This window comes from Bubalus kerabau, chromosome 22, assembly GCF_029407905.1.
Source record: "Bubalus kerabau isolate K-KA32 ecotype Philippines breed swamp buffalo chromosome 22, PCC_UOA_SB_1v2, whole genome shotgun sequence".
NCBI classification, from domain to species: Eukaryota; Metazoa; Chordata; class Mammalia; order Artiodactyla; family Bovidae; genus Bubalus; species Bubalus kerabau.
Window position 1 is genome coordinate 11,860,602 of NC_073645.1, and position 23,240 is coordinate 11,883,841.

The following is a 23,240-nucleotide window of genomic DNA, read 5'->3' on the forward strand; positions in this document are numbered from 1 at the left end:
GTATTCTTAAAACCATTCTAGACCCACACAGCTGTGCTGTATTTCATTTTCAGTACAGTGTTTAATGTGAGATATTCAGCACTTTATTATAAAGTAGGCTCTGTCTTAGGTGATTCTGCTCAACTGTAGGCTAATGGTAGCATTTTGAACGCATTTAAAGTAGGGTAGATTTGAGCAGACTCCAGGAAATAGCAGGACAGGGAAGCCTGGTGTGCTGCAGTTCATGGGGTCACAAAGAGTCAGACACGACTGAGCAATTGAACAACAACAAAAGGTAAGCTATGATGTTTGGTAGGTTTCTGACTGGATGTTTTCAGTTTAATGAAGTGTTTGTTGAGATGTAACCCCATCATAAGTGGAGAAAGAGCTGTACTTAGTTTCTGCTACCAAACACTTTTTTGATAGAAACAAAATAGTCAAGGCAAGTTCCCTCTTTGAGATAGGTATTAATTTCTTTCCTACTTGGTTTTATGAATGTTTTAAAACCCTTAAACTTTATGAGATTAACAGACCTTTGCTGTTTTTTCATTGTTTAGTGTTTATCTCATTGATGAATGTGAGGTATGGAAAACTTAAAATTGTGTCTGAAAGATTCTTAAATAACTTCTGCAAAATTTGCTGTTACAACTTGTTACCAGATTCAAAGCTTAAGTAAGATATTTATTGTTGGTATTTTTAAAATGAGCATTTCTGTACACTGAAAACTGCAAAGCATTACAGAGAGAAATTAAAGATAACCCCAAATAATCCAGAGATATACTATCTTTATAGATTGGAAGATTCAGATTGATCATCTGTAGACTGACTGCAATCCCTGTCATAATTGCAGTGGATCTCTTTGTAGAAATTGAGAAGCTTATTCTAAAATCTATACAGAAATGCAGAGGCTCTAGAAGAGCTAAAACAATTTTGAAAAAGCAAAAGGACTTAATAAATACCTGACTTTAAAACTTATTATAAAATTGTAGCCATAAACAAATAGACCAATATAATCAAGTCAAGAAGTAAATTCTGATATATATGGTCAGTTTTTTGCACAGATGCCAAGGTAATGTATTGGCGTCCTTTCAACAAATGGTGCGGGAACAGTTGGAAACCCATATGTTAAAAAAATGACACTCAGACCCTTCCCCATATGACACAGAAAAAGGGATTATAGACTTGTGTAAAATCTAGAATTAGAAAACTTCTAGAAAAAAATGTAGGATCAAGCAGCAAGGATATATTGTGCAGCACAGGAAAACATAGCCATTATTTTGTAATAATTTAGAGTATAATCTTTAAAAATATTGAATCCGGTTATACACTTGAAACTAGTATAGTTGTACTACAGTTTTTAAAGAGAAACAAACAAAATGTAGGATCAAGGACCTGGATTTAAAAGCTAAAACTATGAAACTCTTTGAAGAAAACATAGTAGTAGGTCTTCACCATCTTGGATTAGGCAATGACTTCTTAGATACAGAAACAAACGCATAATCCATTTAAAAAAATTGAAATGAACTTCATCAAAATTAAAAATCTTTGTGCTTCAAAAAGAAAAGCGCTGTTTGGAAACTGAGAAGACAAGCAACAGACTTGGAGAAAATAGTTGCAAACTATATATATGTGATTAAGGATTTGAATCCAAAATATATTTAAAAAGTTACATCTCACTGATAAGGTGACACATAATCCAATTTTGAAAAGGGCCAAAAATTTGAACAGATACTTTACTAAAGAAAGATACGTGGATAGCAAATAAGCATGTGAAAAGATACTAATAAACTATCTGATAATATTGTTAGATATTAAAATCATAGTGCTGCTGCTGCTAAGTCGTTTCAGTCGTGTCTGACTCTGTGCGACCCCGTATATGGCAGCCCATCAGGCTCCCCCGTCCCTGGGATTCTCCAGGCAAGAACACTGGAGTGGGTTGCCATTTCCTTCTCCGATGCGTTAAAGTGAAAAGTGAAAGTGAAGTCACTCAGTCGTGTCCGACTCTTAGCGACCCCATGGACTGCAGTCTGCCAGGCTCCTCCGTCCATGGGATTTTCCAGGCAAGAGTACTGAAGTAGGTTGCCATTGCTTTCTCCAAAATCACAATGAAATACTGCTTATACCCCTAAGTTGGCTGTAAAATAAGAGAAAAAATATATATGTTGGTCTCTGCCCCGGGTTCTTGACATTGGGCTCCTGAAACCATTGTACCGTGTTAGGTGGTAAGAATGTCTTTTGTTCTGAGATGACTGGATGGCTCCAGGATGATGGCTGTTCACTGGAAATAACAAGCTGTGATTAGAAGCTTGGAATTCTCAGCCTCATCCTCCCACTGCCCCCAGTCACCACCACCATTCCCCACAGTTCTCTTGAGAGGGGAGAAGGGCTGGAAATGGAGTTAATGATCAGTCATGCCTGCAAGGTTCACAGGACTTCTGGGGTGGTGAACAAGTAGAAGAGTTGAGAAAGAGGCATGTCTGGAGAGGACATGGAAGCTCTGTGCCCCTTCCCACTTACCTTTCCCTGTACTCCTTTTCCATCTGGATGTTCATCTATGTCTTTTATGATACCCTTTTATAGTAAACTGGTAAGTGCAAATTAGTATTTTCCTGACTTCTGTGAGCCAGTCTAGCAAATTAAACCTAAGGGGATCATGAGAGCCTTCTATCTGTGGCCATATTGGATAGAAGTTGTGGGAGACCTAGGTGAAGACCTGCTACTTACAGTTGGCACCTGAAGTAGGGGCAGTCTCGTGGGACTGAGCCCTTAGCCTGTGGGAGATAATGCCTAGAACAGCCACCTGGTGTCACAGAGTGTTGCCTAGTGTGGGAAAAACCCTGCAGATATGGTAACCAGAGGGGTCAGAAACATTAGGAATGTGAGAGGAAACGAGAAACAGAGGAGGAAAGGACTAAAAGTATTTTTCCTATTCACTGGCTAAAATAAGAAAAAAATTTTTTAATTTTTCTTAAGTGTTGATAAGGTGTGGAGCAATTGGAAACCTTATGCATTTTTGGTGGGAAAGTAAAATTGTTTAAAAAGAATCTTTTTAAACATATACCTTATATGTGATTTATATTAAAATGAAATTCCAGGTTTAGTTTATTTTGTTATGCTTTGCTTATCTTACCCACAAGTGAAGTACAGTGGGGAAAAAAATTGCAATGGACTGACTATTCCATTATGTTAGGTAATAGCTAGTTGTGTTTTTTTATCTACTCAGAAGCTAATGAGACTAATTTTCATGTCATGGATGTCTTGTTGAATAAGATGTGGTAATATAGAAGCCATGGGATGTAGTAGGCAGATGCTTAGATTTGGTTTTGAGTCCTGGTTCTACTCTATTGATGCTGCAGATTCCTCACTTCTGAAAAGGGGAATTATTGTCCTGACTCACAGGGTTTTTAATCAAGTGAGATAATTTCTATTAAAACACTTAGTATAATGTAGGATACAGATATGGTATTGTTACTGTATGTGAGAGCTCTCTGGTCAAACATGTCCTTAATGTCTTTGTCAGACATTCACATACCTTTCCTCTCCCTGCTGCCATGATTCAAATATTAGAAACAGATACTTTCTAGTAGTTAACCTCTTCAAATTTTCATGTTCTTGAGCTCATTCCTTAAATTAAGTCCCTTTCCATCAGCAGGATAGAGAACATTTTTACTCCTTTTGGAGGATTACTCTTGTATTAGTGAATTGAAAAGAAGATTCATTCAACAGTATTTTAAACATCTCCTGTGATATATGTCAGGCAGTATCATATGAGCTGGACAAAGTCATTGTACTTGTGACTCGTAACAATATAGAGAAAATAGAAATGTATAAAAAAGCCATGGGTTGTGATACAACTATTTATGTAAGATTGTAAAACAGTATGGTTATTCCCTTGTGGTTCAGTTGGGAAAGAATCTGCCTGCAGTGTAGGAGACTGGGTAAAACAGTATAAAAGTTAAAGGAAGGAGAATTTGACCTTGTAAGACAAAATTTTTTTGGCCACTGCCTCCTTTTCTAGCTAAGGAGAGAAAGTCAGCACTTATTGTGAAGAAACTGGCAGATACTTTTCAGGTCCTGGTTTTCTCTATACTAAAAGACTGATTACGGATTTTTAAATTTGTTTAACTGCATCAAGATGAAATCTTAAACAGGTAAAGGGAAAAATTGAATTTAGAGACTTCTGTCAGATTGCTTTCCAGAAAACAGAGTGATACTAACCAATTTTATTAGCAGTGCCAAAATTTAGGATACTTCTCAAGAAAACCAATATATGCTCAGTACAGAGAGAATAATAGGTTTAAAACCCCCAAAACTAATAGACTTTATTTTTTAGAGCACTTTTAGGTTTACAACAAAAATGGGTGGAAATACAAAGTTCCCATGTTCTATCCCTTCCCTCACAGACATGGCCTCCTCCACTACTAACATCACACACCAGTGTGGTGTAATAATGTTTTAACAGAATATTTTATATTTGTATATTTTATGAACTGTTCTATCAAAATATTATTTTACTTAATGTTTTTTTGTATTTGCATTTAGAGTTTATACTAAGTGAGTGTGCTTATATATGTATTTGTATACATATATACAGAAACAGTATTTATCCTTGATATTATCTGAAGAAATGTCTTCACTCATTTCTAGAGTTCTGAGGCTATTTTTGCTTTCTCCATCCCTCCTCCACCCCGTATTGAAATGGTACTGTGTACACAGGTTGTGATCTTTTTTTGTTGTTATCTTTTTATAGTAATGTTAAATCAAAGGTATTCTTCAATGTTTCTGAATACTTTTCAACATAATTCTAATAGTGTGATTTTACTTCACAGCAAAATTGGAGATTGTAAATAATGTTAATTGATAAGTATCAACATTTTGGTTAAATATAACCAGTCCTCCAGATCCATGGTCCTTGACACTTACTGGGATCTTGACCTTATTTTCCTTCTTAAACCATCACTGCAGTCGTGGGATTAAAGTTAAAACCAGTAACTTTAGTATTTAAGCACATTTAAACAGCTATTGCTGTTTAAACAGCTGTGGTTAGAAAAGCAGGTTAAACTTACTAAGTAAGATTTATCTGCATTTTATTCTACTTTCCCATTCCCCATTGTCTGTTAGTATATTTTTATTTTTAATTGAGATTCAGCAAGTCACTTCCTAGTTTTTCAAAGAAAGGTTTATATTCCGAACTGTATAATTGCTTAACTCATGAGATCTTCCATTTTGTCAGAGATACTCTCAGATATGCGAATTAATTATTGTAAATATATGTTACAGTCATTAAATAGCTCTCATTAATCTTTTTTCAATCTTTGCATTCACTATTGAATAAGGGTATGACTTTTGAAGATTGTGTAGTTCCACGTGTTAACCTAAGATGGCAGTATTGAAATAAAAGTATAGTGGCACCCAGCGATTACTTAGCCCATTGTAACCAGGGAGCTTTGTCTTTTGAAGTTCTTAGAAGTGTATGCAGATTCTAAATTCTCAGAACTTGTTACTGTTCCGAAGTTGTTGTTCCATGAGTTTAACTAGGTAGCACAGACTCTTCTAGTGCTAGTTGTTGAAAGATACTGGCTAAAACAAGGTAAAAGTTAATATAACTAGCCTGGCTATGCTTTGAATTCAAATTCAGCTGTCCATTTGTCTTTTGGAAAGACATGTTTTGACTTTCAGTGGACTGTAGGTCTGTGATGGCTAGAACTTTATTTCCCTGGTCTGTCCTCAGTGTCTGGAACATGCCTGCGATGCAGTTGGTGCTTAGTGTATAATGAAGGAATATCCAGTTTATAGTCATTTATCCTCCTAGGCATCTAAGCCACAAATCTATGTATTATTCTTGACTCTGTCTCCCTCACCTTCTACATCTACTCACCATAATGTGGTATTTTGTTGTTGTTATTTTTTCTTCACATCACGTTCTTTTACTTTTCTTCCCCCCCACTTCTTCCACCTCAACTCAAACTAATATCGTCTCTCTTTTTTATTCTAGCAGTTACCTCCTAAGTGCTTCCCTGATTTTAGTTTTACTTCTACTCAAATTCAATACAGCTAATTATGTAGGCAATGGAAGGTATATACAAAGATGAAGACATTTAAATTATTGTCTCAAGGCACTTGTCCTGTTTTGGAGCGTATCTATCTAAAAGCACTAAAACGGGTAAAAAACAATACTGAAGAAGAATTGATTTGAACCATTGGGGGTTGGTAAAGCCTTTATGGGAGCAGGAGTCTTTGAGGTTGGTCATATCAACCCTTAACACTTAACTTTATGAAGTAAAATTGATGTGAAATAAACAGCACATATTTAAAGTACACAACTTGATAAGTTTTTACCTATTTATACAGCCATGAAACTATCACCATAATCAAGATAATGAACTATCCATTGCATGCAAAAATTTCTTTGTGACTCTTTCTAATATAGTTCCCACCCCTCATTCCCAGGCTGATCCACTGATCTGCTTTCTGTCACTAAGATTATTTTGTGTTTTCTAGAATTTTATATGAGGGAACCTTATAGGATGTATGTGTACTTTTTTGGGGGGGTTGGCTTCTTTCATGTAGCATAATGGTTATAAGATTCTGAGTATCAGTCATATGACTCAGACATTTGACATCAGTCAAATGAACGAGACAATAATTTAATAATTCCATTTCATTTAGTATTTTACTTGTTCAGTCGCTCAGTCATGTCTGACTCTTTGCAACTCTATGACCTGCAGCACGCCAGGCTTCCCTGTCCTTCACTGTCTCCTGGAGTTTGCTCACACTCATTTCCATTGAGTTGATGTTGCCATCCAGCCATCTCATCCTCTGTCGCCTCCTTCTCTTCCTGCCCTCAATCTTTCCCAGCATCAATCTTTTCCACTGAGTCAGTTCTTCGCATCAGGTGGCCAGCTTCAACATCAGTCCTTCCAATGAGTATTCAGGACTGATTTCCTTTAGGATTGACTGGTTTGATCTCCATGCTGTCCAAGGGACTCTCAGCAGCTTTCTCCAGCACCACAGTTTGAAAGCATCAATTCTTGGGTGCTCAGCCTTCTTTGTCATCCAGCTCTCACATCCACACATGACTACTGAGAAAACCATAGTTTTGACTATACAGAGTTTTGTCAGCAAAGTAATGTCTCTGCTAGGTTTATCATAGCTTTTCTTCCAAGGAGCATGCATCTTTTAATTTTAAGTATTTTACTTAGTGTTCTATTATATGGATATAATGGATTTGTTTATCCAATTTGTTTATCCACTCTCTTTATGGTAGGCATTTGGGTCATTTACAGTTTGAGGCTACTATAAATAAGGCTGCTGTGAACATTTGTGGTCTTTGTATGAACACATGCTTTCAGTTCTTTTGGGTAATTAATGCACTGGAAGGACTGATGCTGAAGCTGGAGCTTTAGTACTTGGGCCACCTGATGCAAAGAGCTGACTCTTTGGAAAAGACTCTGATGCTGGGAAAGATTGAGGGCAGGAGGAGAAGGGGATGACAGAAGACGAGATGGTTGGATGACATCACCAACTCAATGGACATGAGTTTGAGCAAACAACAGGAGATAGTGAAGGACTGGGAAGCCTGGTGAGTTGGACAGGTCTGAATGACTGAAAACAACAACAATACCCAGAGATGGAATAGCTGCGTCATATGTAGGTGCATGTTTAACTTCTTTAGAAACTGCCAAACTCTCCCCACCAGTGTGTGAGTTACAGTTATTCTATTTCCTGGCCAACACTTGGTATGGTAGGTATTTAATACTTTTAATTTTAGCCATTCTCATGGGTGTGTTGGAGCACTTCATTGTAGTTTTAGTTTCATTTCCCTAAAAATTAGTGTTGGAGGACGGATGGAATGAAAAATGCCAACCAAACTGAGAAGTCATCTTGAAAGTGAAACAAAAGGAGTGCAGCTTCATGTAATCAGTGAATCAATTTATTATAGAATAACTTACAAGGTGGGATCAGGATCAGGCAGACAATGAAAGCATTGTCAGCTATACTTGGCACTGCTAATTGGGCATTGGGACAGTTTTACAGTTAACCTAGGATATGAGGGTACAGGCTTGGATATAGGATGCATATTTCTAAGTCAAGACTAACAGATAGGGTAACTAGTCTCCTGGACACTGGAAATACATCAGTGAAAGTTTTTATTGTTTGGGGACTAACAGAGCATTGAGGCCACCTGGTCCTCATGATTATTAAACAATATCTTAAACGACAAAACCCTCAATGGCAGAGAAGTGATTCAATCAGTCAATCAATTCAGTCACTCAGTCGTGTCTGACTCTTTGTGACCCCACGAACCGCAGCACACCAGGCTACCCTGTCCATCACCAACTCCTGGAGTCCACCCAAACCCATGTCCATTTAGTCTGTGATGACATCCAACCATCTCATCCTCTGTTGTCCCCTTCTCCTCCTGCCCTCAATCTTTCCCAGCATCAGGTCTCTTCCAATGAGTCAGCTCTTTGCATCAGGTGGCCAAAGTATTGGAGTTTCAGCTTCAACATCAGTCCTTCCAATGAACACCCAGGACTGATCTCCTTTAGGATGGACTGGTTGGATCTCCTTGCAGTCCAAGGGACTCTCAAGAGTCTTCTCCAACACTACAGTTCAAAAGCATCAATTCTTCTGTGCTCAGCTTTCTTTATAGTCCAACTCTCACATCCATACATGATCACTGGAAAAACCATAGCCTTGACTAGACGGACCTTTGTTGACAAAGGTCAACAAAATAATGTCTCTGCTATTGAAAATGCTATCTAGGTTCGTCATAACTTTCCTTCCAAGGAGTAAGCATCTTTTAATTTCATGGCTGCAGTCACCATCTGCAGTGATTTTGGAGCCCAGAAAAATAAAGTCAGCCACTGTTTCCCCATCTATTTGCCATGAAGTGATGGGACCGGATGCCATGATCTTAGTTTTCTGAATGTTGAGCTTTAAGCCAGCTTTTTCACTCTCCTTTTTCACTTTCATCAAGAGGCTCTTTAGTTCTTCACTTTCTGCCATAAGGGTGGTGTCATCTGCATATCTGAGGTTATTGATACTTCTCCCAGCAATCTTGATTCCAGCTTATGCTTCGTCCAGCCCAGCGTTTCTCATGATGTACTCTGCATTTAAGTTAAATAAGCAGGGTGACAATATACAGCCTTGACGTACTCCTTTTCCTATTTGGAAGCAGTCTGTTGTTCCATGTCCAGTTCTAACTGTTGCTTCCTGACCTGCATACAGGTTTCTCAAGAGGCAGGTCAGGTGATCTGGTATTCCCATCTCTTTCAGAATTTTCCACAGTTTATTGTGATCCACACAGTCAAAGGCTTTGGCATAGTCAATAAAGCAGAAGTGGATGTTTTTCTGGAACTCTCTTGCTTTTTCGATGATCCAGCGGATGTTGGCAACTTGGTCTCTGGTTCCCCTGCCCTTTCTAAAACCAGCTTGAATATCTGGAAGTTCACGGTTCACATGTTGCTGAAGCCTGGCTTGGAGAATTTTGAACATTACTTTACTAGCATATGAGATGAGTGCAATTGTGCGGTAGTTTGAGCATTCTTTGGCGTTGCTGTTCTTTGGGATTGGAATGAAAACTGACCTTTTCCAGTCCTGTGGCCACTGCTGAGTTTTCCAAATTTGCTGGCATATTGAGTGCAGCACTTTCACAGCATCATCTTTGAGGATTTGAAACAGCTCAACTGGAATTCCATCACCTCTACTAGCTTTGTTCATAGTGATGCTTCCTAAGGCCCACTTGACTTCACATTCCAGGATGTCTGGCTCTAAGTGAGTGATCACACCATCGTGATTATCTGAGAAGTGATTCAGTACTACACATTACAGCCCTGGCAGAGACAGGAAAAGCTGTTAAGAGCTCAAGATAATACCAGTCATGCTAACAGCCATACAGCTAGTGATACTGAGCTTATTTACCATCCATGTGTTTACTTTGGTTAAGTGTCTGTTCAAATCTTTTGCCATTTTTTAATTGGGTTATTTATCATTTTTATTATTGTTGCTTTAAGAGTTCTTTTTTTTTTTTTTTTTTTTTTTTTTTTTTTTTTTTAATTTTATTTTATTTTTAAACTTTACATATCTTTAATGTATACTCTAGATACAGAGTCTTTCTCAGATTTATACTTTACAAGTATATTCTCCTAAACTGTGGTTTGCCTTTTTTGTTTTTATAATAATGTCTTTTATGGGCTAATTTTGCAACACTTTTGAGTCAGTTCCTCCTGAGCATCTGTCTGGTACCCTGTATATTTTGAGATTTTCCTATAATGGCTTGTGTGAACACAAACTATTCCTGGCCTTGTTTGAGCTTTGGGGATTCTTTCCAATTCTTTGTGTTCAGTGCTTTTTGCCTGGATTTGGATAGTTTTCTCACAGACAGTGATTTGATCAGTACTAGCTGAAATCTTGAGAGGAGTTACTATACATCTCTCTTCTCTGGTATCCTAGCCTGCAAATTCTAGTCAGTTGGGCCTCCATGAATTTCCAGTTCTATCTCATCTTCTCAGGAAGACTGACATACTCTGTTTGGGTTCCCATGCCCTGTGCTGCAGCCTGGAAACTAGGCAGTTAACATGGGGGAGCTGTGGGGATTTGCCTCCCCTCGCTCTTATTCTCACTATTGTTGAATATCTGGAAACTGCCTTTTCATATCTTTTGTCTGGCTTTATAGTAGTTTAAGGCAGGAAGGTAAATCCAGTCCCTGTTACTACATCTTGGATGAAAGCAAAAGTTATTTCTATGTATTTTTCTTGAGAAAAAACTTTACGCTTGAATCATTTCATTCTATATTTGTGTTAAAATGTCAAATTTGATACTTTTCCAAATGACACATTGGAGCTGATGCTTCAATCAGATGTAAAATAGGATTAAATTCTTTTTCCTTGTAATTTTCTTCCCAAAGCATCTCATATCTCTGGCAGTTCATGTTGCTTATTTGTGCACTTACATAATTGTGGGAATTACACGAGTCTAAAGCTCTATTTGATATTCTCAGATTATGTTTAAAAATACACTTTGTGTAACATTAGTTGAGTGTGAAACATGAACTAAGAGCTTAGAAAAACCTAAGCTGAGTACATTTAGGAGAAAACATGCAATTATTAGTTGTTTTTCTGGTTGAACTTTTTCCTGGGTGTTTAATCTACTTTGAACACATGCATACATGCATAGTCATCAAACCTCATTCAACAACATAATTTTAGAGTTCAACTTAACTTTCCATTTTAATGGAAGATTTGATAAAATCTCCTTACCAACTTAAGTAAGTAAAAAGAGGGCTGAAATTTGGAGAACTGCATTCTTACTTGCTAGATAACATTAGGTAATTCACTTGTCCTTTCCCTATTTCTAAAATGAGAAGTCATGACCAGATTTCAACCCTAAAATATTAGAATTCCAACTGTGTGTTTCTACATATAATTCATTTAAGTTATTTGTTTTCCTGTATTTGTATTGATAGTTTACATTTTCTAGGGTTTTTAATTTTTTAAACCTAAAATGAATCTCTCTTAAAAGTGTTTTTTTTTCACTTTTTGGAAAATGTGATATCTCAAATTTAATGCATTTTTATCAGAGGGATAGGGCAGAATTAAAGGTACATTAGATGCCTTTTTTTTTGTTTGGTTTTTTTTTTTTTTTGAGACATTGTGCTGCAAGTTCTAAAGAATATCATTACAAGTCAGGGATATGTTAATATGAGAAATGTAACTAATAGAAGTCTTATGTTGGAGGATTGGAGGATGAAGTCAGAATGTAAAGAACAGAAACTACACGATTCAAGAAAAATAGAAATGTTCAAAGCAAATTATAAACGATCTGCATTTTCCTTAATTTGGTGTTGTGTGTAAATTTAAAATGTAAATTAATCTATTTAGACATTTTAAATGTAGAGCTCATTAGGACAAAATTATTCGACTTCTCTGAAATACACATGTTGCAGGAGATAAAAGCTAATATGGAACAGAATTTTAGACGCACTGTTCCTCAGGATGTCAGATTGTAATATACAGCAGAGGGATTCTTAGGATGTGTCGAGTCTGAACTCCCAAAACTGTATTCAAGTTTTTATGGGTTTGAGCATTTCTCTGGGATGAAATCTCATTCCTTTAGATTTTCAAATGGTTTCATGTCCCCAATAATTATAAAACTATAGATGCAGTGAGTATTGAATACATGTCATTACTGATTGCCTTGGCAGTTCCTCCTTTAAAAAAATTTTACATCCTCCTACCAAAAGACTGCAGTTTTTAGTTAAAGATAAAAAGCTAGTTCTTTCTGTCATGGCATCCTGAACCTCACAACTCTGCTTATTGAATGGCCATATGATGCAAAGAAAACTATATGGGACCACAGGTAGAATGGAATGTAGCAGTCTTTATGCTCTCTGCAATTTTCTGACAAAATTATGTGGCCTTACATTAGGAATTGAGTAAATTGAGAAGTGATTTTATTTTTTTTTTCACATTCTTTCCCCTGTTGTCTTCCCATGCATTATGTTCTCTTGTTCTTTCTGGTCTTTCTAACCCTCCAACCCCTAGACGGGCAGGCTCACACACACACACACACACACACACACACACACACACTTCTGTATTCCCCCATTCAGACATAATTACGCACGCTGTAACCCATTGGCTGGTGCCAGTGTTTTGGACTTAATTATAAACCAAATTTGCTTTAAATAAGCTTGGGAATAAAACCCAGAAAATTTCCCATGGCATCCTTGAAACTTGGATATATTTAAGAAGAAGCTGGGGTTTTAGTTCTTTCAAACAGCAGTTGGGCTTGTACTTAAATAAGTAAATCAGTTTCTAGCAGATAGCTTAGAGGGGGTTCACTGTGAAGATCTGGCAGAGTTCACATCCCCTATGACTGGTCCCTTGAAATTTTTAACTCTTAGACTTGTCTATACAAAGCCTCTAGCAATTTGTCAGATTACAGTTTTAAGTTTTCTGACCCTGGCATAGGTTCCTGTGGAGGTTTCTGCTCCTGTAAATTATGGTTCTCTATGTCTGCCTATCTCTCCAATTTAGGGGGCAGCAGTTTGACCTGTGACCTCACCTCTCTAATGGGTCTAAGATGAACCGTTGAGTTTTCATTTTGTTTGGCTCTTTGTTGTTAGGGTGGAACGACAGTTTCTAAGCTCCTTACAGACTGAAAACTGAAAGTTCTAGGTTTTTTTATACCCAGAGTTTGATATTTTCGCAATTGAGTTTCAAACAAGAAGAAATCAGTTTAAATATTGCTTGCATGCATGTGTGTGAGGCAGAAATACTGGAGTGTGTTGCCATTTCCTCCACAAGGGGATCTTTCCAACCCAGGGATCAAACTCATGTCTCTGGCTCCTGCAATGGCAGGCGGATTCTTTACCACAGAGACACTGGGAAGCCCAAAATATGAGAGCCACATATTGTTTAGTCATTGTTTATAAGTGGAGAAAAGCATTCTCACATTCTTAGCCGTAAGTAGGCCCTTGATTTGAAGTATGTAGTCTAAGAGGACTGAAAAATTATTAGGTAAGTTCTTTTGAATTATATACCTCATAATTATGAGTTAGATGTTTTACTTCTGCTATTTTAGGGAGCCTTGAAGATTACATGAAGGATTATATTTATTCTAGTTTTAGCACTTGAACCATTAAGGATTACCAAGTTGAATTCCAGCTAAGAAAAACAAATAGTGAAGAAAAAGTTTTGTTTGAATCTCGTGATTTATATGCTGAGCTTTTATCTATTGGGAATACTTTTTGAGGTAATGCAAAAATTACTTAACCTTTTTTTTTTTTATCTTGTAACTTATTTAGGAATGTGTTAAATTCTGCTTCTTACCCTTAAAATCCAACCTATAAATTTTGTGAGCTCTGAATTTATTTTGAAATAGAATCAAGAAGAAAGAGTTTTAGAATTATTTAAAATATGGAGGTTCAGTTCAGTCACTCAGTCATGTCTGACTCTTTGCAACCCCATGGACTACAGCACGCCAGGCTTCCCTGTCCATCACCAACTCCCAGAGTTTACTCAGACTCATGTCCATTGAGTCGGTGATGCCATCCAACCAACTCACCCTCTGCCGTCCCCTTCTCCTCCTGCCTTCAATCTTTCCCAGCATCAGGGTCTTTTCCAGTGAGTCAGTTCTTTGTATCAGGTGGCCAGAGTATTGGAGTTTCAGCTTCAGCATCAGTCCTTACAATGAATACCCAGGACTGATGTCCTTTAGGATGGACTGGTTGGATCTCCTTGCAGTCCAAGGGACTCTCAAGAGTCTTCTCCAACACCACAATTCAAAAGCATCAATTCAAAGCATCAAATGTTGGATCCCACCAAGGAAAGATACCCCATGTCCAAGAGCAAAGGAGAAGCCCCAGCAAGATGGTAGGAGAGGCAAAATCATGTCTAGGATCAAATCCCACACCTGCCAGAGATGCTTGGAGGGCTCAAACAAACCTTGTGCGCACCAGGACCCAGAGACCCCACAGAGCCTGAGCCAGAAGTGTATTTGAGTTCATACCTCCTATGGAGGTATGGGTCAGCGGTGGACTGCCACAGCGGCACAGGCTCTGGATGCAATAGACCTGGGTATGGCATAAGCCGTCTTGAAGAAGGTTGCCATTAACCCACCATAGAGCCGCCAGAACTTACACAGGACTGGGGAAACAGACTCTTGGAGGGCACAAACAAAAGCTTGTGTGCACCAGGACCCAAGAGAAAGGAGCAGTGACTCCACAAGAGGCTGACCCAGACTTGCCCATGAGTGTCCAGGAGTCTCTGGCAGAGGCATGGGTTGGCGGTGGCCTGCTGCAGGGTTGGGGGCACTGAGTGCAGCAATGTGTGCATGGGACCTTGTGAAGGAGGTCGCCATTATCTTCATTACCTCCACCATAGTTTGGCCTCAGGTCAGACAACAGGAAGGGAGCACAGCCCTGCCCATCAACAGAAAATTGGATTAAAGATTTACTGAGCATGGCCCCGCCCATCAGAAGAAGACCCAGTTTCCCCCTCAGTCAGTCTCTCCCATCAGGAAGCTTCCATAAGCCTCTTATCCTTCTCCATCAGAGAGCAGACAGAATGAAAACCATAATCACAGAAAACTAACCTATCTGATCACATGGACCACAGCCTTGTCTAACTCAATGAAACTGTGTAGGGCCACCCAAGGTGGATGGGTCATGGTGGAGAGTTCTGACAAATCGTTGTCCACTGGAGAAGGGAATGGCAAACCACTTCAGTATTCCTGCCTTGAGAACCCCATGAACAGTATGAAAATATGGAGGTGGTTAAAGAGAATTTTAGACCACTTTAGAGTTTTAGTTTATGTTCATGTGGATAGTAGTATATTTTACAAAGTTTCATAAGGCATTCTTTTCTATTTTTTATAAAATAAAAAAGCTCTTTCTCTGTGAGATAAAATTTCTCTAAGCCAGATTTTTAATACTCTTCCTTGCCACTTTTAAAAAAGATATAAACCAAACCAAGGCTTCCCTGGTACCTCAGATGGTGAAGAATCCACCTGCAAGCCAGGAGACCCGGGTTCTCCCTTGAAGGAGGGCGTGGCAACTCCATTATTCTTGCCTGGAGAATTCCATGGGCAGAGGAGCCTGGCAGGCTATAGTCAATGGGATCGCAAAGAGTCAGACACGACTGAATCGACTTAGCACACAGAACACACAGACTAAACCAATGAAGAACCTTCTTATTCTGTGTTCAATAAAGATTTGTGTACATACATTTAGGAATGATTTACACATAATTCTTAAAGTGGTTTGTTTCAAGTGATTATATGATACACACATACCCACAGACATAGGTACATATGTTTGTGTTGTTTGTAATACACCCAACAAGGGGTGATATTGCTATCAAAAAACAAGAAGTCAGGTACCATCCTGATACAGACTAGTGCTGTATTTTGTACTTAGGTATCTTAGAAATGGGCAAAGTGATTTTAATTATGTCTGGGAAATGAGAGATAAAGAGGGGGAGATTGGTTGGCAAGGCAAAGTGTTCATCTATAAAGAAAAAAGTGTTTAGGAAATTGTATCCATTGGATCTGCATACAACTTCAGTACAGTGTTCCAGATAGCTATTACTTATTCATTGGAGTTGAAACATTTGACCTAGATACAGCTTCTCTGAAGTTAAAAGTTGTCATTTTTTTTGACATATTCCCTTTCTTCTGTACTACAATAAAAATGTAGTTGCATACACTCTATTACTCAGCAAACTGAATTCAAGGCATAGAGTATAATGACTATGTTGCAGAAAATTGGGCACATCCATTTTTGTCCAGTGCTTTTTGTGTGTAAATACAAGGGGCATCAGCCAACTTCTTTTTCTGAAGGAGCAACAGCATCTGCTGTGTGTGCACGACCCTAAGGCACAAAGGGTAAGGTAGGCAGAAAATAATTATGAGTGAAATTGTGCTCATTTCTCCTTTATATTGGCATTATTATAAAAATATGTAATCTACAAAGAATTATAAGTTGCTTACTATTTTCTGCAAGCACATTTAATCTCTAAGTAAGCTGATGATTTTAGTTTTCACATTGTTTTGAGGAAGGCTACCTTAGTTTTGACCCTCTAATATGTAGTTACCCTTATCTTTCATTATCACTATTGTATTTATGGATTTAACCAGACTTTTAAAAATACTGTTTTTAATATATTTCATCCTTTTGTAATGGAGATTATTATTATTATTGGAGATTATTATTATTATTATTATTAATGGAGATTATTATCTGTAATAAGATAATATTTAGGGCACTTATTTTTTAAATTGTGTTTTTCCTTTCTGTTGAAAATTTCTTGAAATTGTAAAATATTTTCTTTAATTTAGATGCATCATATGGCACAAGACAGTCATTTATTTGTATTGATTTGGCTTCCTATGTGAATCTAATTATATATAAACTTGATATCCCATAAAACTCCCAATAAGGATTTTTAAAGCACAGTTTTTCTTAGCTTTCTTCTCAAAAATAGCTGATTTTAATATGTGACTGAAAGTAGGCAGTCAAAAGAGAAAATGGGATTTATTTCACTTTATATAAAGCTAAGGAATCTTAGGTTTAAAACTTAAATTTGGGTAACAATCTAGATTTAATTTCTTCTGTAGCTTGTATGTGTGAAGTTAATAGGACTTTGAACTCATCATTTGTACATAGCCCTGTTGGTCTGTCCCCTATCCCCAGCACACGTTTTTTTTTGTTTCATATGTGTTTTTGTTGTTTGTCTTTTATCTTCTTTTTTTCCCTATTTTCTCTTTGATTGACTTTGGAACCCAAGTATGTAGGTAAGCCCGTTTACTCCACTGCTTTTCCACACAGTAGCCACCAGCCACATGTGGTTATTCAGCACCTGAGTGGGTGGTATGAATTGAGATTGCTGTAAATATAAGTGCACATGGCCTTTCGAAGATTTGGTAGAAAAACAAAATAGTTGTGACTGTTTCCCTTGGGTTTTGGATCTGCTATCCATTTGCTGCATCCATTTTTATGTGAGGAATCAGGAGGATTCAGAAACTGCTGCAAATATTGCTGTCCTCCCAGAAAATCTGTAACCTGATGTTTGGTTAACTGTGTTTGAATAGAGTTTTTTTTTTTTAATTGAGTATAGTTGTTTTATAGTGTTGTGTTAGTCTCTGCTGTACATCAAAGTGAATCAGCCTCATATGTCTTCCTTGGATTTTCTGTTTGAATGGGCTTACAAATTATATTTGAGAACAAAAGCCATAGTCTTTTTATAAAAGTTGGAGAAAAGGCTAAATAGTAATTTGCTGCTGTTTTAAAAAAATTATTTATTTATTTATTTTTGGCTGAGCTAGGTCTTCTTTTCTGCCCAGGCTTTTCTCAAGCTGCATCAAGTAGGGACTATTCTTTAGTTGCAATATGAAGGCTTCTCATTGATGTGGCTTCTCTTGTTGCAGAGCACAGGCCCTTGGGCACATGGGCTTCAGTAGCTGTGGCATGTGGTCTCGGTGGTTGTGGCTTCTGGGCTCTAGGTCAGTTGTCATGCACTGACTTTGTTGCTCTGCCGCATGTGGAATCTTGCCCAGATCAGGGATCTAACCCGTGTCTCCTGCATTGGCAGGTCGATTCTTTACCACTGAGCCACCAGGGAAGCCCTCCTGCTACTTTTAAAAGAAGTCTTTATCAGAGAAAAATCATAGAAAACTTGAAAGAAAATAAAAAGGTGACCTAGCTCATGTGTTGAAAGCTATTGTTTCTGGCAGTGTATAAACTCCATTCCCAACCACAGACCTAGTTTATCAGCTAGAATAGGTTGTGTCTTTACCTTTTTCTGACTCTCTCACATTTGGTGACCAAGTCAGGTCTCATAAAACATTGAAGAATAATATGCATTACCATTCACTGTTCAGACTTGGTTTTAACCAAGAAATTTACTGAATAGTGTCCTAATTCCCTAGAGATGAAATAACATTTGAAATTCATTCAGACGAGCTCCAGAGAGTAATCAATATTTACTAAGGGCCAGGTGCTCAGATTCATTCACAGAAAGGCAATACAGTTTTGAAATCCATATCAACTTGAAGTTCCCTTATCTAGCAGTAAAGACTCAGCTCTCTTTAAGCTTAAAGAATAATGTATGTGTTTTAGATAGATTTACAATATGCAGTGATCCAAAATTTTAAAATGTAATTTTAGTGCATAAAGTTCAGTTCTCTGCCACACAGAATTTAGCCATACTGTTGTTTATATAAAGATTTTAAAAAGATGAGAAAGTTGTGTGTTAATTCTAAGTGTGGTTATTATGTTAAATTGCTATGTATGTAGAAAATGTTTTATATGTATCTTTTTCTTTATTTCTCTTTTAAGTTCTCAACCAGTTTCCTCTCCAGTCATCCTCCAGTTTGGCCATGCAGAGACCCTTCTTCCACTGCTTTCTCTCATGGGCTACTTCAAAGACAAGGAACCCCTAACAGCTTACAATTACAAGGAGCAAATGCATCGGAAGTTCCGAAGTGGTCACATTGTACCCTATGCTTCAAACCTGATATTTGTGCTTTACCATTGTAAAAATGCTAAGACTCCTAAAGAAGAATTCCGAGTGCAGATGTTACTGAATGAAAAAGTGTTACCATTGGCTCACTCACAAGAAACTGTTTCTTTGTATGAAGATCTGAAGAACCACTATAAGGACATCCTTCAGAGTTGTCATACCAGTGAAGAATGTGAACTACCAAAGGTGAACACATCTGATGAGCTATGAGTAACTGCCAAACATTTTTAATTCATCAGCAATCTCCAGGGAGTGATTCCATGCTTGGAATAGGTGGGCAGTCCCTGGGTACAGAAAGCTTTAACATTTCTTGGATATTTCTGTTTTTTCAAAGAAAAATGTTTCTTTTTGAGTCTGGACATGGATATGTAAGAAATGATCTTTCACTGAAGCAGCTCTCATGGGAAATCTGTTCGGAGATAACTGGTACTACATACATTTACAGAAATTAAATTCTTCCTACTTACGTAAGAAATCTCACACTGAGATAGAACATGATTTCAAAATGATACACAGAAGTTTTGGAGTGACAAAATATTTTGTCATTTGGACAATCCATAACGCGACTGGACTAAGTCTAGGAACTTTACCAGCTGTGCTGCCATTCTTTCTTTTTTCCTCAGGTAGCACAGTTCTAGTATTTTCTTCTTAATCAGAGCTATTATGATTCACTGGGAGTATCACTTTGGAAGAAATTAACATCTCTAGTTGAGAATTTGAAACAATATTAAGAAACAGTATGATTTAAAAGAATACCTTCACTGAAGGAAGACAAAAGTATAATAAAATGTCTTTGTTAAGACTATTTATAAAGTATTTGAACACAATTTCAGTAATTCCCTTTAACCTCTTATTAAGTCTTGAAAGGCCGTTATTTAATTATTATCATACCCGTTTCACATATATAACTGGAAGAACAAAGAGGACCATTAGCAACAAGACAGAAGAATAGAATCAAACTTAAATCCATTGCTTTATGTGTTTTAAAAAATTGTCACTTTTCTTGTATTTGTATATTTTACTGTTATGTGAGATACAGCTTTTGAGGGTTTAATTTCTTTTTTGTTCTTTATTTTTGTAAAGACTGACTTCATACTGGTGGGCTTTCAGTTTCACATATGCTGCTGCTTAGTCACTCAGTCGTGTCTGACTCTTTGTGACCTCATGGACTGTAGCCCACCAGGCTCCTCTGTCCATGGGATTCTCCAGGCAAGAATACTGGAGTGCATTGCCATTCCCTTCTCCAGGGATTTTCCCGACCCAGGGATTGAACCTGGCTCCTCCTGCATTACAGGCAGATTCTTTACCATCTGAGCCACAAGGGAAGACCTTTCACAGATATGAACCCATTTCAAAGCAATAGTTGTGAGTTCTATCAAATATTATAAAAGTAGTTTCTATAATAATAAACATAATTCTTATAACTTTACTACCAGGTTTTTTTCTGCTTTCCATATTGATACACAATCAGTTCAGTTCAGTTCATTCGCTCAGTTGTGTCCAACTTTTTGTGACCCCATGAACCGCAGCATGCCAGGCCTCCCTGTCCATCACCAACTCCCGGAGTCCACCCAAACCCATGTCCATTGAGTCGGTGATGTCATACAACCATCTCATCCTCTGTCGTCCCCTTCTCCTCTTGCCCTCAATCTTTCCCAGCATCAGGGTCTTTTCAAATGACTCAGCTCTTTGCATGAGGTGGCCAAAGTATTGGAGTTTCAGCTTTAGCATCATTCCTTCCGATAAACACCCAGGACTGATCTCCTTTAGGATGGACTGGTTGGATCTCCTTGCAGTCCAAGGGATTCTCAAGAGTCTTCTCCAACACCACAGTTCAAAAGCATCAGTTCTTCTGCACTCAGCTTTCTTTATGGTCCAACTCTCACATCCATATATGACCACTGGAAAAACCATAGCCTTGACTAGACAGACCTTTGTTGGCAAAGTAATGTCTCTGCTTTTTAATATGCTTTCTAGGTTGGTCATAACTTTCCTTCTAAGGAGTAAGTGTCTTTTAATTACACAATCAGTAATTGATGGTAAAAGGATAGCATTTCAGGTAGCTTTGACGAATCAGGCAATATAAGGACATTTTCTTCCAATAAAAATTTCTGGCGAGGAAGGCTCAAGAAGAAAGTAAATATATTTATATGAAATTATGGCTGAATTGCATTGTTGTATGGCAGAAACCAACACAACATTGTAAAGCAATTTTCCTCCAATTAAAGAATAAAAAATTTCTTAGGTTTTCACTTATTAAGAATGGAAATCCATTTTGTTCAAAATCTAAAGTGTTACAACTGTATATTAAAATTATAAAAGAAGATGCATAGATCATTGATCTGTAGATCAGATCAGATCAGTCGCTCAGTCATGTCCGACTCTTTGCGACCCCATGAATTGCAGCACACCAGGCGTCCCTGTCCATCACCAACTCCCGGAGTTCAGTGAGACTCACGTCCATAGAGTCAGTGATGCCATCCAGCCATCTCATCCTCTGTCGTCCCCTTCTCCTCCTGCCCCCAATCCCTGCCAGCATCAGAGTCTTTTCCAATGAGTCAACTCTTCGCATGAGGTGGCCAAAGTACTGGAGTTTCAGCTTTAGCATCATTCCTTCCAAAGAAATCCCAGGGCTGATCTCCTTCAGAATGGACTGGTTGGATCTCCTTGCAGTCCAAGGGACTCTCAAGAGTCCTCCAACACTACAGTTCAAAAGCATCAATTCTTCGGCGCCATTGATCTTCAACTGAGTGATGTTCACAGAATAGATAATTAGCTGCTAAATACTACTGATGCATCAATACACTGCTGATTATTCCTACAAATGTCTGATTTTAATCATTTTCTTTTTTAAGGATGTGTCTAAGGCAGACAAGAGAACAGTATGATGAGCATTCATGCCCATCATACTGTTTTAGCAAAATTAACATTGTATCATTTGGTTTAGATCAAATAAGAAGAATTGAAGACTTTTATATGTCTTCCTGATGCTTTTCCCTCACTGCCTGCCTATAGGTAACCACCAACATATGAAGTTCAGTATTCACCATTCTACTGCATGCTTGACTCTGAAATTTTATAGTATTGTGGGAATTTAAACTTTTCTATAAAAAGGACTTCACCGTGCGTATCATTCTTGAATAATTTATTTAATTGCTGTATTTGTTTTTCAAGACTTTTTGATCATTTATCACAAATCAACAATATCAGTTCATGAGTCATGTACTTTTTATGTACAAACACTAAACTCAGACTTCTGTTAAAGTTGAATAAGCCTAGTTTTTCTTTCAAGGGGGTTATCTTAAAAGACCTTACAACAAATTTACTTGATGTCTGGAACATTAAATAATTTGATTTATGAAGTTTTCGTAGACTATTGAAGTTTTATAGAAATTGTTTTATTTATTATTTATTGTTAAGTAGAACCATATAGTTATCATTGTAGTCTTTGGTATGTAAACTATTTCAGGATAGAGGGTGAGTGTGGTCCATTTTCGTTAATGTTACAGAGGCTGTGACATTATTCTGGTGCTATTATTCTCACTTAGGAAGTACCCGAAACTGAAGAATCTTATGAGAAGAGCAAAAGGTCTTATCTAGGATAGGATATATAAAAAGTTGAATGTTGAAAAATAACCTTTGGCCAACAAGAATTCATTCATGATAGGTGACCACTTTACTCAGTTAAGCCAAAATGTAATCACTATCGGTTCTGAGATTTTGGTCAATTAATAAATAGCCTATGAACATTAGTCATTTTTCTGTCCATAGTCTACAACTTGATGTGTGCAGTGCATTTGTCTTTACTCTTTAATAGTCATTTTATCATTTTGAAGTTTCTGCTCTCCAGCACATAATCCTGCACTTGAAACTGTCTTTGTATATAATCTTGATCTTAATTTTAACACTGAAAGCAGAGTTCAGCTTGGAAAAGGAGCTTCATTTTTTTCAGGAAAAAGTCAAATTTTATATCTTTGAGTGCTTTCCTTTTGTAAACTGCAGAATTGATACATGACCTTAAATATCTGGGAGTTACATACAACCAAACCAGAATTTGTAAGTATAAATTTTTGGAATGTATTTCTTTAAGGTGGTATTTCATACAGTTCACTAATGATCCTTGGAATCTGGACTGTTCTGCCAAATGTAAACTGAAAATAAATATTTGCATTACAATGTAATTTGCCTTTTATCTAGCTCTTCTCCTGAACTTACCCAGTCTCTTAATTCTCA

At 37.4% G+C, this 23,240-nt stretch overlaps 1 protein-coding gene across 3 annotated transcripts in view; it reads left to right on the forward strand.

Moving 5' to 3' along the window:
* MINPP1 (multiple inositol-polyphosphate phosphatase 1) overlaps positions 1-23,240 on the forward strand; it is a 53,412-nt gene that overhangs the window by 18,120 nt on the left and 12,052 nt on the right. Inside the window, exon 3 of one of the 3 annotated variants that reach the window (XM_055559864.1) lies at positions 18,824-18,927. The exons of 1 other annotated variant lie outside the window; for it this stretch is intronic. In XM_055559864.1, the coding sequence (XP_055415839.1) occupies positions 18,824-18,927 (104 nt within the window). Of the gene's footprint in view, positions 1-18,823; positions 23,187-23,240 lie in introns of those variants that run through there. One more of the 3 variants, XM_055559862.1, reaches the window with a different exon arrangement.